The sequence below is a fragment of the Molothrus ater genome, chromosome 6, assembly GCF_012460135.2.
Source record: "Molothrus ater isolate BHLD 08-10-18 breed brown headed cowbird chromosome 6, BPBGC_Mater_1.1, whole genome shotgun sequence".
NCBI lineage: Eukaryota > Metazoa > Chordata > Aves > Passeriformes > Icteridae > Molothrus > Molothrus ater.
This window is the reverse complement of record NC_050483.2, coordinates 2,388,587-2,408,095: the sequence shown is the minus strand read 5'-3', so window position 1 is coordinate 2,408,095 and position 19,509 is coordinate 2,388,587. Positions and strand designations below refer to the sequence as shown.

At 39.6% G+C, this 19,509-nt stretch overlaps 1 protein-coding gene across 2 annotated transcripts in view; it reads right to left on the bottom strand.

The window, feature by feature from the left end:
* NELL1 (neural EGFL like 1) overlaps positions 1-19,509 on the bottom strand; it is a 313,642-nt gene that overhangs the window by 222,217 nt on the left and 71,916 nt on the right. For both annotated transcript variants that reach the window (XM_036383625.2, XM_036383624.2), the window contains exons 8-11: positions 15,860-15,994; positions 14,935-15,037; positions 11,476-11,549; positions 4,109-4,208 (exon numbers count right to left, since the gene is read on the bottom strand). In XM_036383625.2, coding sequence (XP_036239518.1) covers positions 4,109-4,208; positions 11,476-11,549; positions 14,935-15,037; positions 15,860-15,994 — 412 coding nt within the window. The remainder of the gene's footprint in view (positions 1-4,108; positions 4,209-11,475; positions 11,550-14,934; positions 15,038-15,859; positions 15,995-19,509) is intronic.

Genomic DNA, 19,509 nt, shown 5'->3' with positions numbered 1-19,509 from the left:
GAGGGAGAAGTCATGGAAGAGTGTTAAAATTTGCATTACCAATTATGTCTTTCCATGATCTGAATCAGTTTTTAATGAGTCATGTGCAAAGCAGCACTTTGAACAGCAGCTTTTACACCTTCAGAGACTGTGGACAGAACTCAGTTGTCTGACATAAAACAGCAACTTCATACATTCTTTCAAGCTGCTCTATGAATGCAGAGCTTATTACAAAGTGCTTATCAGTGTGCAATAGCATAATGGTAACTACACAGCCTAACAAGCTTAAAAAGATTTCTTCTTTTTCAGATAGAAAGCTCTTCTAAATCCTAAGTAATGCTACAACTATGTTTAGAAATAAACTAATTCATATTTATCAACTGCCATTAAATCTTAATAAATCTAAAACCTTGAAATAACTCCTACCTCACAGCAATAAATGGGAAAAATTCAGTTTCTGAAGAGTCAAATCTCAGTTTCACAGCCAGGCAGGAAGAGATGAGAAACATGCACAACTGAAGAGCCTTCTCACCCTCTAACTGAAAAACTAAAAACCTTCCCAAAGCAGCACAAAGAAGGGTGGCAGAAGCCCCAGTCTTAGAATTAAATGCTGCTCCTGGCTGTAAAATGTATATTTCAGCTCATCAATAAGATTCTCCCTTTCCTCCTAACGAGTATCAGCAGGCAATCTAAATCCATCAGTCCCACCATCCTGCAGGACAGCAAATAATTATTTTCTCTAGAAAGAAACCCACTCTCACCACTTCATTATTTCATCACACTCTTTCTTTTAAGAAGAGCACATCTGAAGTTGCTAAGGCTGTTAAGGCTATTTTTACGTATTTAAAATTGTGAGCACAACAACATAAAAATTCTCTCATGAAGTTTTATTTGAATCACTCATGCAAAAGAGAAAAAAAATCCACTCTTTCTAAATTATACACTGTCTTTGGCAAGGAGAAAAACAGCTAAAGGGAACAATAAAACACTTTCATGACACTGTTTTTTATATTAGTTTTGTCCCTGGGCTATAAAAAATGTAGCAGGCATGCTGTAAGAAAAATGAGTGATTCTCAAAAGTAGCAAAAAATGTATTTTGTGACACGATTCTTTGTGAAACTTGAAAATTAACTAAATTTTCTGTAAGCCTTAAAGACAGTTTAATAACACCACATTGTCCTGTTGGAAAGTATAAAGTGGCCACATAGTTAAAGCAGACATTTATATTAAAGCACAGAGATGAAAGGAAAAACTGGATATACTCTACATGACAGCCAAGGATAGATCCCATATACAGATTTGGTGAGGTTCATGCATTCAGTACATGAAATCAGAAAAATAAACTGTCATTTTAAAGCAGAGTTCTTCCATACTGCTCTCACCTTGCTGTACACCTCACACAACCACCTCCCTGAAATCTGGAAATTGCCTTTTAGCAATGTGCTATTACCTTCTGCTGCACTATAAACCCATGGGGCAAGCCTAAAGAAGAGCAGGCATTATTTGCTGTCTTTATTTTCCCTATCATTTACAAGCAATAATGACTATCTAGGAAGGCCACCAGCCCTGTACATAACAGTATTCAGCTCTTTTCTTTGCTGACTCACAATTTCCATCTCCATAAACACCTCAGATTTATGTTTTACCCTGCAGAAGCTATGGCACTCATCTGTTATTGTGGGAAGTACTTCAGAGGGTACAGTCTCATACCACAGCATCATGAAGATTTTGTATTTCTGTGGTTTTCTTTCCGTCTGCTGATCCCCTCATATTTATCCTTTCATTACATGGAAATTCCTTTGCTGCAGCTAGAAAAGCACAAGATGCAACCCTTTCAACCCTTGCCCAAATCAGCAAATATATTCTGTAATGCTACAGAACATGAAATTCAGTAGAAGGCTTCTGTTTCCACATCTACAAATTCTACAAAGCCCACACCAACATGCACTGATAAACTTAACACAGAAATAATATTCTCATTTAACATTGCTAGTAAATGTTTGCTAAATATTCTGTTGAATAACTTAAGGCTTAGCTAAGGACTAATGCAACAAATTACCTGCACCATCATTCATACAAAGTGGAATTTGCATGTGATGTGCAAATGATCCGTGTCGCCTTCCAACAAATAATTTTGCTTATTCAGGACAGCAATTATTACAATATGTCTTCCTTACTACTTTGGCTTGGACAAAAAGAAGCTGAATACAGTCTCTGAAAGAAGTCAGTTTTGCAAACAAGACAAGCAATCTATCCTTTCCCAGTAAAGGATATGTTGGCACTTGACAGGATCAGAAACTGTGGCCTGCTTGCCATATCAGAGAGCACCTGTTTGCTGGATAAAACCCACACCAAATATGGAATTCTTAATAAATATCCATTTTTAACGACAGCACATGATAAAATTATATACTACCACTTTGGGTTGCATGCAACTGAAGCAAAGTGTCAAGCAGCATATATTCTACTTCAAGATACAAAAGCAACTTATGAGTGCTAAATTGAATTTATGCCTTTGTAAAGTTGACAAAATTAATCATATCTTTAGGCATCATTTTCAAAAGAATTTTAAAAAGCCATGATGAAATACAAAAAGAGGTGGTGCTGTTTAAGCAGTCAGCTAAAGCAGAACTGAAGTGAAAGTTTAATGTGTCAAATTGAATGCATCATGTACCAGAATTCCTGGGAAGGGAAAATACAATTTCTTCCCTTGCTTCTAGAGATCATCACATAAATATACATATTCATCTTATATTATAAATAATGAAGCCAGTTTGGGCATGAATATCTAAAAAGAGGACCTATCACTAACAATAATATGGAAGTGAATAATTATGGAACTTTATCTTCCATCAACTTTGAAGCTTTCATATTTCTAATCCTTTTAAGTAATGAATACATTCTTTTTCAGCACTGCACTACATCAAACTGGGCCATCTGTTAAGAAGTATCATTAAGACATCCAGTCCTCTGAGGGACAGAGAAGCAACATTTACTGCTTGCTTAAATAGTTGCAGATGTTTCTAGAAACTGCTAAAATAAAATTAATGTGTATATTCTTAGACCATGACCCAACAGGGAGTCTCAAGCATGCTGGTCCCTGCAACCACATGCATGTGTTTTTTAAGTTCAAGGCCTCAGTAAATATTTAACCATGCACATTTATTAATTAATATTTACTGGCAGAGGGAGAGGTTTAGAGCCTCCTCACTGCCATCTGCAATGGCACTGGAGGTATTTATACACAGGCAAGACAAATATTCCAGGAGACCTCAATAACCATCTAAGCCTGCAGGTGTTTAATGCTCATTTGGCACATCTCCTGCTTGAATTTCTCAGGTGCATCACTAAAGGCTGACATGTGAGTCCTGAGAGGCTCCCCTTGAGCTCAGCTGAGACTCAGCACCAAGGGAGAGATGAGGAACACATACAATACACAGGGAATGATTATTCACCCAGCAATGCACTGATTAGAACACATTTTAAAAAGAAAGCTTGCTCAAGTCTTAACCTTGTGCTACCTGCACGTTCCTCATTTAAGGGAATTTCCTCAATTAAGATTTTAGTTATTGCCTGTTCAGTCTGGTCCAGCCTACAACCTGGTGAAAGGAAGAGGAACCTGCATCTCAATATCCTCTGGAAGGAGGAAAAATGAGGTTCTGGGCTCTAGCATTATTTGTTTAATTTTTGGTTTGCATTGGTACTATTTCATTGTCCAGCTTAATTCATAAATTAGTCCTGAGAGTGCTCAGCTCTAAATCAACCTCCTAATATCCATCCAACTAGAATCTTAATGCTATTTTTGAGATTTTAAAATAGAGACCTTGACAAAACACTTTCAAAACCCTGCAGTTGCAGGCATAAGGAACAAAATATATTTATTTTTCAAGTACAACATCCTTTTAATAGGATGTTTTAGGAGATAATGGTTCCCTTCTCCTCCAGCTCTTCCTTTTCTCCCTCCTCCTGCCTAAATCAGTTCAATTACAGATTTATATCTGCTAAGTCTTCTAACCAAAGGAGTATCACAGAGTGGTTTTAGGATCATGGTTATGGAGGTACTTAATATCTTATTGAAAAGGAATTGCTCTTTTCAATGTATTCCCATATTCCTTCCAGGCTGGCTTACCTCTACAAACACTGCAGCACTGGTTCTCTGGAAGAACATGATCTTTTTCTGAGCAGTTCAGTGGTGGACAGGTCTCTGTTACTTTGACTAAAACTCCATTCTGAAAAAAAACAACATTTAAAAAAAAATTACATTGGTGAAAATACATGCAATGGCAAGGATCACATACTTTTCCATCCACAGCACTAGTAATCTCCTGTAACAACACTGGTAAATTGGCAAGAAGCAAGTTAAATTCATTTGTTCCACCATAACATCAAATCTGGAGTGATCTACTGTGCATTTCTCTGCCCAGCATAAAAAATAGATTAAAAGCCAAGGCACTTCAGCTCAAAATTCTATGCTAGTTTTACCAAATATGTAGTCTCACATTTGGTAAAAGCCTCAATATGTAGTCTCATATTTGGTAAAAGGCTCATTTTACCAATATGTAGTTGTCTTCTTTTCAAGTATTCGAAGGAATTTAAGAATTTCAATCCAGCTTAAAGATAGTCTTCCTGCTTTCTGCAAATGTGAGCTTTATTCCTCTTATTTCCCAGTCTACATGCATCACTGATAAGTTATTCAGCTCCAATTTGCACAGCAGCACCAGTATTTTCAAGTGTTGTGTTGTTGTGTCACGTCCAAGAGTCCGTTCTTTAGAATTACTGATCACCTTATTTCCAACGTGAGATCCTTCAGAGAAGACAGCTCATCTTGGGAGAGCCCTGCAGAAACTGCTGTGGAAAAATCAAGCTAAAGACATTGCTATGATTTTGATTTCTAGATTTAGAATAAGACTGTGATAGGAGGTCCAGATGCTGGTAGAAACTTTCTGTAATCACAGACACAGAGCCTTCATGTGGAGATTTTTCCACCAGATTTTACTCCATCTTCTCCCATCCAGCAGATCAGCCTCACTATGTCTGCAGCCCAAACAGCTCTCCAGCACTTAATTCCTTGTTTCTTATCATCTTGTCCCAAAATAGCCTCCTCTTTTACCTTATCCCCTCCTCCAGCCTTCTCCATACCATAATTTACTTGTTCAGCACCCCTTCTGCAGCTATGCCATCACTGAAAACTAGCAAGTGGAGCAAAAATTAACAACTAGGACTTGTGCTCAGTAGGAACTACAGTAACTACCCCACAGGACTGTCCACACCTGAGTAATCTCATTTTCCAAGCTATGAAACTCCACTAAGAAAGCAGGCAGCCTGCTATGTTGCCAAAACCCCTTTCTAACATCAGTCTAGTCCTCACTCCTCCCAGAACATTTTTCATGACATCTCAGATGTCAGAACAAAAAGGTGGAATAAGAATTTCTGCTTTCCTCAAATGAAGAAATTTCACTTTCCAGCTATCATGCCTGCAGAGACAAGTTTAAAAATATGATCCAAACATATCTAGGGCTAGGAAAGCAGAGGGAAACCAATACCAAAAAATAGACAAAACCTCATTAAAGTGAGCATTCTCATAACCTGAAGGACCAAATGTGGTGTTTGTGAGGGTCCCCAGGATGAGGTGAGAGATGAGAATCTGACTCCATGTACTCAGAAGGCTGATTTATTATTCTATGATATGATATTATAGTAAAGAATGCTATACTAAAACTAAACTAAAGAAAGAGAAAGGATACATCAGAAGGCATAAAAAGAATGATAATGAAAGCTCGTGACTGAGTCAGAGTCTGACACAGCTGGACTGGGATTGGTCATTGAGTTAAAACAATTCACATGGCACCAATCAAAGATGCACCTGTTGGTGAGCAACCTCCAGACCACATTCCAAAGCAATCAGATAATCATTGTTTTCATTCTTTTCTGAGGCTTCTCAGCTCAGGAGAAGAAATCCTGGGGAAGGGATTTTTCAGAAAATATCACGGTGACAACCAGATACATGACTTTGTCAGAGGATATTGAAATTACCTGTGAGTGAGGGATATTGAGGATATTGAAATTACCTGCATGAAGAAAGAGCCAGTGCAGAAGCTTGCCCTGATAGCTACACAACACCGTGCCACAGCACACTGCAGCCCAGGCTCACACGGGTAAAAACCTCTGCTGGTCATCAGCCTCACCTCAGCAACTCAGCTCTGCCCCTCCAGGCCCCAGAAGGAGATCTCACCTACACACTTAGGAAATGCCTGCTGGGTTTACAAGGCACAGATGATGTGCCCGAGGTGCCCAGCAGCTTGCAGAACCTCCAGCTGAGGAGTGCAGCCGAGCCAGGGAACGCAAATCTGTAATTCTGGAACCGCCACCCGTCACTGCCCCTGACGCTGCAATCTTCAGGCTAAGCAGGACCAATTGCCTTCACTGGCAAGCTGCACCAGTTGCTGTCGTGAATAATGCTAAAAAAACCCCACAGGCATCTGCTTTTCTTATTTTTTTTGTGAGAAAAAGCAGCTACAGAGGGCACACATCATCAGAGCAAGAGCAGTGGAGTTAATGGAGGCATTCGGTCTCCTCCTGATCTCACTTGCACAGGGGAAAGGCAGGAATCCCCCACGGCTGTCTGTGCAACTGCAGGATCAAAGGTGATAAAAGAACCAGACACTGAGCCATCACTTACCAGCACGTTATCAAACAAGCAGCTAGAACAGCTCTGGCTGTAACTCATTGCCTATTTAAGCTCAGACAGGACAATTACAGCACAAAGAGTAAAGAATGTCAGCACACCACAAAAAGTGTTGACTGACAATAAATCTGGCCAGAAAAATATGGCAAGAAACGGTATGAAAGTCAAATGAGTGTCAGGATGAGTCAAAAAGCTAAAGACAAATGTATTCCAAGCTCACTGCTTCTTTAGTGACTCACAAGGAGATTAAACAACACAAATTGAGAATTCCATTAATTTAACGACAGTAAGATTTTATTTCCTTAAGTCTTCTATTTTCTGCAGAATTTGCATCTTGGGAAAACAAATTAAATTTATTTGTAATTAAGTTTTAAAACAATTAAAACATTTCCATGTTGAGTATTCTTTGGGTTAAAATTAATTTGTTATAAACTAGTACAGATCCAATTATAAAAATTATCATCATCAGATTTCAGATTTTATCCACTGAGATAAGTAAGAAGAGTTCCCACTTTAGAATTATTGCTTCAGGCAGCCTTAGAAAAATTATTCCTTTTTATATTCAATTCACATATGTAGTAGTCATAGAAAGTGAATAGAAATAGATGTCAAAAAGACTTTTTTTTTCTGGAATAAATATATCAAGCCTCAGTTGTGACATACAATCCACAAAGAATGAGATCTGGAGTCAAAAATTTACAAGAAGATAATTAAATTTCTTGTAATTACCAAGGTAAGTACATACAAAAAAGGATTGGATGTAAGCCTAAGCAGTGACATACAGTGAAAATCTGAACAATAAACAGCTCATCTCACATGATCGGCTTCGAAAATTATTTGCAAGAGTTCAGATAAGGCTATTTTGGTGGGGGTTTTTTCCTGTCTGAATTTATCTCTGCCCTGGTTCCAGACAAGACAGGGTTGATCTCTGCAGTAGCCAGAAGGGGCATGGCCAGGACAGGAGGTTGTCCTACTCCACCTCTCTCTGAGGTTGTTGGAACTCAGTAGAACCCTCCGGGTGTCCAGACTTGCCAAGGACCCCGCCGGGGGGCTCAGAGACCCTGGCATGCTGCCCAGAACACCTGGGGATTTGATTCTGACCCCTGGAGCAAGTTGCCAGCTTTGTATGAGGACATGAAAGTCACACAGGTTTGAATGGTGTAATAATAAAATGATCACAGGGTGAAAATGTAGATTTTAGGATTTTTGGTATGGGGGTTATGGGGACAAGATGGAGGAATCTGGGCGTGTCCAGCCTTTCTTCTTCTTCTTCTCCACTTTCTGCAGTGCTGTTGGCACTTTGGGGTTGGTTTAGAGTAGAGGTGCACTGTCTAACATGGGTGATGGGTATTGGGAATTCAGTGTCAATATGTTCTATGTAGTTTGTAGTATAAAAGGACAACAGCGCCTCGGGGGCGGTCACAGTGCCTGTGGCTGCCCTGCTGAGCAGATCTTGGCTGGGCAGAAAGGAAATTTTATAGATAAGAATTAATAAACAACCTCAAGACCAAAGAGTGAAGAGTCCAGACTCGTTCTTCAGTTGTGTGGGCTGGAGCAGAGACACCCTGCACATCTTGGGGCAGCAATTATCAACCAAAACCAACCCAAGATGAGGTGGGGCTGCTGGGGCAGAGAGGGAGCAGTCAGGTTTTGTTGTTCCCTGTGAAATGATCACCTCTTCCCTGTACCCTTTGTCATTACTATTATTGCTGTTACTGTTTATTTTCTTATGTCCTTGCTGATTCCAATAAACTGTTCTTACCTCAACCCATGATCTTTACCTTTTGCATACCTCCAGTTCTCTCCATCCCACCCAGGGAAGCGAGAGATGTGGTTTCAGGGGGAGCACCACATGCAGGAGTATCACTCCTAAGCCACAACAAGCTGGTATTGATCAGTCTCTTAGGACACAGCTTCAAACAGCAGCCTCAGTTGTCACTCTGAAGAAGACCATCATTCCTTATCTTTACAAAAAAAATTTTAGTCAACCTTCCTGAAAGCTGTGGGCCCTGTCCATCTTGTATGGCACACTGTGACTGCCTGCTCCCAGCATTAATGAAGAGGCATTTATTTTTGTACCCTTTACTGTCAAGCATGTCATCTGTTTATGAACAGGCATCGTGTCATTCACAGGCAGCTGATCAACTGCAAATTCTCATTCCAAAAGAAGTTATAGAAATCTTTCCATTGGCATTCAATGGCCCACATCACCATACAGGTGAAACCCAAAAAAACCCCTAAACAAACCAACAAACAAAAAATCAAACACTTATTGCATGCAGAAAGGTGCAGTTATCAAAAGCTCATACACACTTGCACTTTCTGGTCTTCTCACCACAAGAGAGGAATGGAAAAGCTGGGAGAGATCAGCCATGGACCATGAGGATAAATAATAGACTGGAGCATCTCACAGGAGGAAAGGCTGAGAGGGCTGAGCCTATTTAGGCTGGAGAGGAGAAGGCTCAGAGGGATCCTACAGACACATAAGAGTACCCAAGGGTGCCAAGAGGGGGGAGCCAGGCTCCTCTGAGCAGTGCCCAGTGACAGGAGCAGGGCCCAGGGGCACAAAGTGAAACACAGCAGGGCCCATGTGAGCATCAGGAAACACTCCTGCAGTGTGGGGCTGCTGTGCAGTCTCCATCCCTGGGGACACCCAACATCTGCACGTGGTCCTGAGCAGCTGGCTCCAGGCAACCCTGCTCGAGCAGGTGAGCTGGACAAGATGACCTCCAGAGGTCCCTTCCAGCCTGAACTGTCCTATGATTGTTAGAAATACCTGTGTACTCCTTTTGTCATTGTAGATTCATCTAAAGAGTGTTTGTGGGCAGGATTCCAGCTGGGAATGGTTGTTCATGAATAACATCTGTGCTCATGCTTAAGAGGATGTGCATCATAAATATTTTCAGTCTGGATTAGTTTTGAAAAATTAAAAAAAGGTCTCTCTGCTGATAAAGAAAATCTTTGCTCTGGCTGGATCCATCAGCAGTATTATTTTTTTTTGGATGGAAAAATCAATACAAGTTAAAAGCCTCTTAAGTTTGGATCAGTACCATGCAAAGAGTAAGGAATCTATCGTCAAATAAAAATTGAAATGTGAATTTCAATTTAATCTTGTTGACGTTGCTCCACTTACAAATATATCCTCCTTTACAGACACAAAGATTTCTAAGTTATCTTTATCAACACTATTACATTGACAGTAGAGGTGTACCCTCCACTGTATTCCTTCATGGATCAGTAGCTTTTGAAACTTGATGTCAGTTTTTCAAGTCTGGAAAATGAAACCATATTACATTTTGTATGGTCCTCTCCTATGACAAAGTCCCTCCTTTTCTCATACAACACCTTGTCCACACAGGACAGAAAACAATGACACAGCCACAGTTTGTCTCATCATCATCCATCCTTCATCCAGGGAGCATTCCCACCTGAGCAGCAGACAAGTAGGTCAGATTTAGGAGGTCATGCTGAAGACACACTGAATGAACCTCCTGCACAGACACACATCAGCCCACAGAAACAGATGCAAGCATCCTTCCTCTTAAAAACTCTCCCCAGGCCAGTGAGGTTTAATCTTTTGTTGAAGCACACTTGTGGACAGAACTTCAGATTGCTGGGGTTTTTCTGAAGGCATGTATCAAATGATTTTTTTAAGGTGTAACATTCACAGATGCCATTTTGAATATTTATCAAAACTGTCAATTAAGATGCAAATACCAACTGCAATGTTACTGTAATTAACATTGCCATATCATTTTCCTTTTAACAAAAAGCAAAATACAAAAGCTGTTTTCATTATTTTACTTATTCCTAATGACAGATATTTGATGGTTGGTATTTGCTTTTAATCTTCCTGAATGTATTACCATACTCCTAATGATGAATATAACACTCTTATTTAGAGTACAGAGATGTTCCACAGACATAATTCAGATCACCCTCTCTGGTTTCACTTTAACTTGAAAATACTCCTGTTCTCATTTTATACATGTACTTCCACTCTCAAATAAGCATCCTATGTCATTTTATAAATGACAGGCATCTCAGTCTGCCTTCCAAGGCAACAACCTTGCCCACATATTTGTACAGGCAGTGCTGAGCACCCCATACAGCTCAACAGGAACAACAGCAAAGTAATTCTGCATAACAAGCTGTTTTCACAACATCTGCAACCAGCTACTGTCCACTTCCATTAGTGAACAGAAAATTGCTACTCTGTACATTGAGCTCCAAACACAACAATATCCAGATCACTGTAATCTTTTCCAATGCACACTCACCAACACCCCCCTGAACAGATCTAACGTGATCTCCATTCACCTGTGCTCTTAAATACTGACTGTCATAGTCCAAATGTCATGAATTTGTCAAAAAGAATTCAGTCCACTCCAATATTCTGTAATTTACCTCAATTATTAGAAGAACTATATATAGTTTGAACAACAGTAGGGAAAATACAGAGTATGTCACACAATGTAACATAGAAGGTTGCTTCAGATTTTAGCAATTTGGCTGAAATAAGTAATTTGCCCAAGAGGCTGTTACTTTTTTCTAAAGCTCATGAAAGCACAGATAAGAGAAAACATTCTTCCAAATCATTTTGCCCATATTTCTCTTATCCTGCAAGGGTCATATTCCTGCCTTGTTTTCATATTTGTGGCTTTCCGTGACTTCAAGGTCACCTTTTTCGAGACAACAGATGTCACATTTGCATGAAGGAAGCCTAAAGAAATGCACTAACTTTTCACTGTCACTTCTGAACACCACAGATACATTTAAAAACAGGAAAGGTTTATACAACTGAAACTTACTCGACATTCTCTGCAGCTCTTGGTTAACACCCGTTGACCTTCTGCTAGCACTTTGCCTCCATAGATACACTTTGCTGTAATTCAAGAGGAGGAGGGAGATTAAAAACTCATTAAATCAGTGTTTAAGCAGCAAATAAATGCAAGGACTAACGAAGAAGTAAAACCAGTATACACATGCACTGAAAAAATATCAATACATTAAAAACATGATTCATTTTGCTTTCATCAGAAGTCAGTATCACATATAATTACAAACAAAGTAACAAACAATAAATTCATTGTAAGAGAAAGTAGCCTCTTTACCCAAACTAAAGAGAGAGAATAGGAACATAAACAATATGTCCTGGACTAAATAACCTATCATTCAATAGAAAATGTTTTCACTACCAACATCATGTAGAGTAGTTACAGTATTTGTGTTACCAGAGGTCCTCATGACTCACTTCAAGAACTGGAGACATTTATTAGCATCCAGTTCATCACAAGAATAATGTAAGCACAGATTTCAATTAAGCCTTCACATTTTTTGTGGGCCCAAAGGTGAACTCTTCAACTTACTGGAGGACTGCAGGAACAGATTGGATGCAGTGAATGACTACTGAATCAACAAACTGCAAAAATCTATTTCAGGAAAATATTCTTCAGGCACACGTGAAATATGTAGGATTTTCCCAGGAAACTGAGAACTCCTACTGCAAAACTCTTGCCTGAAATTTTGACCCTTCTGCCAAAGATAAGTGGCTCTACAAATGATCCAACAGACTGGAACATTCCTCGCTCGCTTCGCAGCAAAGTCACCTGGCTTGGGACTCCTGCCACCATGAAGAAGGCAACAGGCATCAGGGCCACAGCAGCAAACAGCTTGGCCAATTATGACCAGAGTTATCACAGTCCCCATGCAACTGCAAGTCTAAATTCCAATTGCAGAGAAGGACAGTAAATCCATCAATTAAAGAGAGCAGCTGGACTGTTACGATCTCACACAAATCAAGTATCCGCCATAAAAGCGCCCTGCATTACAAAGCAGATCGATGGTAAACACTGATAAAACAACTTTCTGCTGTGCTATTCAGCTCTTTCTGTACTTGGCCACTAAAAGTCTGACCTGTGACCCTGAAAGGAAAGCTAAAAGGTCTGAATCCTATGCTGCAATTGAACAGTGCTTTAAGGTTTTGAGAGTCAAGGCACTTGCACAGTGCAAGTGTTCAGAGCAATCTGTTCTCAAAACACAGACTCTATCTAGGACTGCTTTACCTGAATTTCCCTCCTGAGTGCCCGGGGGGGGAAATTCAGGTGAATTTCCTGGGTAAACCCCCAGGCAGGGGAAGCACTCACAGGTGCCAGTGTGTCCCCCTTAGAGGTGATGCCAACAGTTCCACAGCAGCAGCTGCCATAGCCAAATTGATTCCCAAATTTTAAGCAGAAGAGACTGCTAGATCAATCTTCATGAACCTTCAGACATAAATTTGCTTCTAATGACTCTTTGTGAAAATGCTCATTTCTTAAAAAAAAAAAGAGAATGATTTACGATTTTCAGGCTAACTCAGTTTTCATCATCACTAAAGCATTTGAAAAGAGGTGTCTTCCTTTTGGCATCCTAGTTTTCCTTGTTTATCAAAAGCTGCCCTAGTTTTTATGCCTTACTTGTTGTGATCTCACTTCTGAAGAAAACTTCAGATGAGGAAGCTTTCTTTAAATTAGGAATCCCGTAACTATTTTTAGGAGAATTTGAAATAGAGACATTTTCTTCTTTCTGTCTGTTTTCCTGAGATGACTGCTTTTTACAAAAGAATGGACACACTGGAAAGCAAGTTAATGTATGATTCAGAAAAATTATATCTAAAATTACAGTCTTTTGCCAAATATTATTTGAAATGCTAACACAAGGTGGCAGGGATCAAAACTGAACTGCCTAAACCTCTTAACATATCAGACATTAGAGCTTTGCTCATTAACCCTTAGCTATGATGGGAAAGTGTTCAATAACCCAGCCATTCAATAATCCCTAGAGACAGCAAATTACAACTGATGGTTCTATCAGAGCTAAATAGAAAAGGCACAGAGAAAATAACACCTGCAGTGCAGCTCTTTGGAAAACCTCTGCAATTACTACTATCTACCTAGAGGTGACCAACTGTGGTCCTAGCACATCATTTTGTCAAGGAGCTGGCATTTACAATCAATTTCAATCAACTTCCACATGTCTCTTCCCATTGACTGACATGCTGAGTTCTTGTCAGAATAACGAGTCAAGTTTGTGCCAATCACTGACAAAAGGCAAGTTTGATTGTTCATCTTCCCATTACAAATCACAGGAACAGTTCCCTCATGAGGGTATACACTGAATCTACAATTTTGTGCCTTACAATTTCTTTGTGTCAGATTTTGACTCTTGTGCATACATCCAGTTTCATGAGAGAACTTCCTAGACTTTCAGTGTTACAAATAAAAATATTTTAAGACAAATAATACAGGCCAGCATGGCCACTTTACCAACCAAGTACTCTGTTCATGAGTATCTTTCAGTATGCAGAATATTCATGCTGACACACAGCCCAGAGAAATGAGATTACATGAGAAACAAGAGCAAGTGCAAGATCACAGCTAAAGGATATTTGTGCATGGAACTAACGAATTCAATGACTGAAGAAGGGTGACAGACTGCTAAAAAAGTGTCATTATTTTCCTAATAAATCCTAAAATAATTCAACATCCCTGTGCTAATAAATTATTGAAAAGCTCATGCATGAAGTTTACTCATCTTCCAGAACAGATCAGGGGAAAGAGAATTTGTGCTTCTCAAGGTACGGCTGGCATTAGTATACAGCTAAAATTTTCATACATAAATTGCCTTTGTTCCTTGTACTGCTATTAAAGTAACAAATATTGAATATTCCTTCCATGAATGTTACTTAACAGCTTTCATTCCCACTAAAAGGAACTGAAAGCTGATAATAACACCAATCACAAAATGTACTTAGCTTTTCTTTCTTCTCATTAATTTATTTGGAAATTAATTACAGCAAACTACGGCTCCACACAGGGATATTAAGCCAGGGTCTGATATACTGTCATGTTTATTTTAAAGAACAGCCTTTTAACTTGAAATAAAAGACAGGCAAAAAGATAACAGCTTGGTTAGTTACTCATCACAAAAGAAAGTTCAGACCATGGGCTTGATGCTCCTCAACACATCAAGAGGAGATACCAACTGGAGCCAAGTCAGCCTTCCCAACTCCCAGCAGGGTGAATAATTTTACACTAACAATAGGTAAAAACAGTACCTCAGAAACTTGCAATGCTTGTTCATTTCTCAGCAATTACTCATTTTCTTCCTAAATCACGTTTGCTGCTATGGCTCGTGTTACCTGAACTACCAGGAGCTCTGAAAACCACCCCAAAACGTGCGTGGTGGCAGGAGAAGAAGGCGGAGCCACCAGGTGCGTGTGCTGTACTCACCCTTGCACACCTTGCAGCACTGAGTGTCCACGTGCACGGGCAGAGCATCGGGGGGACACTCCAGAGGGGGACAGGACATCCTCCTGCACTCCACAGCTCCTCCCTGAGCAAAGGGGGCAGGACAGCAATCAGCTGCATTTTATACACACCACTAAGAACCATTTCAGTAAATGAAAGCACCATTCTGGATTACAAACCTTTCCTTCAGCAACAGATTTAATCCCACCCAACTACAAAATAAATCAAAGTGCAGCTGAAGGTGAACTGCCTTCAGTATTTTTATACATGTTACTGATTTTGCCCCCAAACCTAGAGCAAAATGCATTAACTGGAAAACATAAGTCAAGAACATAAGCCCTACTTTCTGTATGCTGTTCCTATCATCTTTGAGTTTTTTAACAATCAGGCTTCTATTTTCCTGAGCAAACAAAGGCTCTCTTCAGATATTTATCAAATAATTTCAAAGATACAAGTTTTGCATACTAATCCTCTTTCTGTCCCTTGTATTTTTCAGTCTGATAAATGCTGAAAACGAATCTGCAAGTTGTTACCATGCAAGATGCAACTAAGCATCTTTGAATGCTATTAAGATAATGCCTCCTTTTTGAAAAAGCTACTGCAGTGAAAACAATTCCAAAGCAAACACAGACAATGCCACTCCTTCACCCCAAAACCACAAAGTCCTCACAGCTATAATTAGAACAAGTAGAAAAGCATTGTCAAGGGAAGGCAGATTTTATGTATGAAGCTTACAAATAAGTAATGCCAAAATTTTATTTATTTTACCACTTCCCTCTCTATTGTCCATGCTGCCACTAGATGCATACTAAAAACACAGGAATTCTCTGAGTGAACCTTATGTATTCAAAGGCCATTTTCACATTTTCATTAGATCCTATCCTTCAAACTCTCCAGAAATTCTTACTTTGCATGTGCAATTCCTGCAGTGATCATCTTCAACCCATGAGTCTTTGTCTCTGTAGATCAATCCATTTACTTGACAAGTCTTCTCACAATGACAGTCTTCCAATTGACTCAGCCTCGTTTCTGCATAATTTAACTATAAATGAAAGTAACTTGATGAGATTTCTGCAATTCAAGCACGTGATTTAAAAAAGCAAAAACCAGTACACTTATTTTTAGCAAAACCAACTTTGACCACAACCTTTGAAACACTGAACCAGGAAATCAGCAGGTAAAAACTAACCCTATTCCTTAGATTTTGATGGAGTTAGTATACATGGTCATCCCAAACTATGATCAATGGAGAAACCATGCTCCTGGAGCAAACCCTGGGCTTGTGGCTGGCTCTGAACACTCCTTGTTCTTACAACAGAAATACAAGCTTAATATTGAGCAGTAAATATGTGCATTCCTTCCCTGCCCATACAAATAACTGAAAGATAACAGGCCTCTGTTCAAATATATTTTTTTTCTGGCAAAATAAATACAAGAAATTTTTAAAAATAAATCAAAACTTACAGGGAAAATTTTGTGATTCGTGAAAGTATTCCTGGCTGTATAAACCCACGATGTAAATAAACCAGATTGCCTAGTCCATAAATTAAGTCAATTACTTGGTTTTTCTTGATTTTAATCAAAGCCAAGTCTGAACCTTTTTGACTTCCAGCAAGGAAAGACTCAGTAGAAATTTCTGTGCTGGAAGTCTCCATGTAACAAACACATCTGAATACAAAGCACACCCTAGTGGAGGCTCATAATTTACCAAAAAGAAGTTATATTCCATCAAAGAAGTGCAGGAGATTCCCAGGCCGATTTCAGCAGATTGTTAAAGCCACATGAATTATTTTAGCTATTATATTTAGAGGAACTAACAGTACTCTAGCCCAGTGGGGAATGCTGCAATGCAACACAACCCTTTTCTCCTGCAGCAAATTAACATTTTAGCCAGACTGTAACACCCTGACTTACAGTGTGCCTCTATTTAAGGACACAAAATTAAATCAACTGAACATATCTACTGGAGAGATTCAGAATCATTCAAATTATGACAAAAATAAAATAAGCTTTAAAAGCTAGGATTTATTAGTCTGTAAAAGCAATGTCTTCACAAAGCCCAGGTAGGAAGAGGAGGTAAGGGTGGTTAGCTTGCTACAAGTCATGATCAAATGCTCCTTTCATAGCACTCTGTGACAATCTGGCATAGCCAGGCTCTGCTGGACCATTCACAGGGGCCTGTGTCCCACCCTGAGCCCACCAGACTCAGGAGAGGAACAGCCCAAGCAGGAGGGTGTGGTGTTTGTGAGGGTCCCCAGGACGAGGTGAGAGATGAGAATCTGACTCCATGTTCTCAGAAGGCTGATATTATATTATATTAATTATATATTATATCATATCATATTATATATTAATTATATATTATATTATAATTTATATTATATTATATTATATTATATTATATTATATTATATTATAATTTATATTATATTATATTATATTATATTATGCCATACTAAAGAAAGAGAAAGGATACATCAGAAGGCTTAACAAGAATGAATAATAAAAACTCGAGACTGACTCAGAGCCTCACCACAGCTGGACCACGATTGGTCATTAAATTAAAGCAATTCACGTGGAACCAATCAAACATTCACCTGTTGGTAAACAATGTCCAAGCCACATTCCAAAGCAGCAAACACAGGAGCAGCAATCAGATAATTATTGTTTTCATTCCTCCCTGAGGCTTCTCAGCTTCCCAGGAGAAAGTCCTCTTTCAGAGGACTTTTCAGAAAATATCATGGTGACAGGAGGGAGCCTCCCTTTCCTGCTCTCATTCTGCACAACTTGCACAGCTACTAAAATTACTGGAGCCTGAAACCAGTGGCTGGATTTTTCCTTCCCAGCTCTGAGTCTCCATAATTTTAATTTCTATAAACTGCACATACACATTCATGGCAAACAACACTTGCTGTTCTGTTCAATGCTGTGATACAGCTGTAACCAAACACGGACTGAGAGGGAAGCTGAAATCTGCCTACAGTGGAGCCTAAAAGCAACAATGAGACACCAAGACACTTTTCCAAGCCATGGTGTCCATGCTCTGCATCTCCTGGTGCAGGATCAGGGGCTGGGGTGCTGTCCATGAGCAAGCCTGCTGTAGTGTGTTTTTCTTTATTTGTCATTCTCTGAGCAGCTGCCAGGCCACACAGCATCTCTGCAGGCAGCCCTTCAAAGCCTTGACGTGCATCATCCCCACAAAATACACCTGTGTCTACATTAGTCACTCTTGCCTGTTGTGGTTAGGACTTCAAAGGCAGATACAAACCTCCAGATCCCCCATTTTTAACTTGCATTTTTCTACCAAGTTAATTTCCTTTCCTGTAGCATGCATTTTGCCTGGACAACAGGAAACGACTGCAAGAATAAACAGTCAGTGGACTGCTGTTACAGAAAAGGAATTTGCAATGAAAGATTATGCCAGCACCACTTTATGAAAGTGCAGAGTCTTTGCAGTACAAATAGGGTGTTATTGGCTTCCCCTCATAAAGTACTAGCAAGCAAAAATATAATTAACATCAGAGAAAGCAAGTTACTCAGTACACTGCATAATTGGAACTTGCTCATACCACCAGCAGGGCTCAAAATAATTGCCTCTCTTTCATAGTACCAGCAGAAAACTGAACTAAAAGCTTCATGTTTTTCATATGGATGCAGCCTGTCCAAAGCACGTCAGCTGAGTAAGAGGATTGCCAGCATAATGCACTCACTCTCCAAAAAAACAGTTTCCCCTTTCCTGTGGGGAAGGGAAAGAGCATTTGAAGGCACTGCATTAAAAAGTATCATTTTTTTACACAAATTTGCTATGCAAATCCTGGTTTGGAAATTCCTACAGTAACTACACTGAGAGTAAGGGCATCTACAGGTTGGTTGCATCTGCACTTGAATCTAAGTAAGTAACACCTAAGTGCTGTTTCAAAAGAGACAATTAACATCCCTCTACCACAAACCAGATCGTTCGCCAACAGTAACCTCAAAAAGTGTTCACATTCTCCTTTTAACACAGATCAGGGGTTTGGTCACCTCTAAAACACAGTTTCCTACCCCAAAACTTCAGCACAGCCTTACTGAATGGCCTTGGCTTAACACTGAGGTTGCCTGTGTATTGTAGGAGCAGAACCTAAAGAAAACTTCAAACATTTCAAACAAACCAAAAAAAAAAAAACCCCAACATTATAGATTCCCATTCACCCTGTTCATGATCCAAAGCTGGGGGGGAAAAGAACAAATAAAAAACCACAAACCCAAGCACACAGCACATCACCTGGAGCTGATAAAAACACTGATAAAAGCCATTGATCAAAGGTGCTGTCAAGGTCAGCACAGTCAGCAGGTTCAGAGGCATTTTCATTTTGGGGCCTCATTTCAATTCCCAACAAGGAGACTCCACCAGTCCTGAAGACTTCACAGGACCTCCCACAAGGAAACATTCTCCCTCTGACAGCCTCACATGGTGAGGCAATTGTTGAGGGGTTTCACTCTTTTGTTTCTGCATTTATCCCTCAACGTGAAAAGGGAAATCAAGCTAAGGCTTCTTACAAAAAAATCAGACTCTGG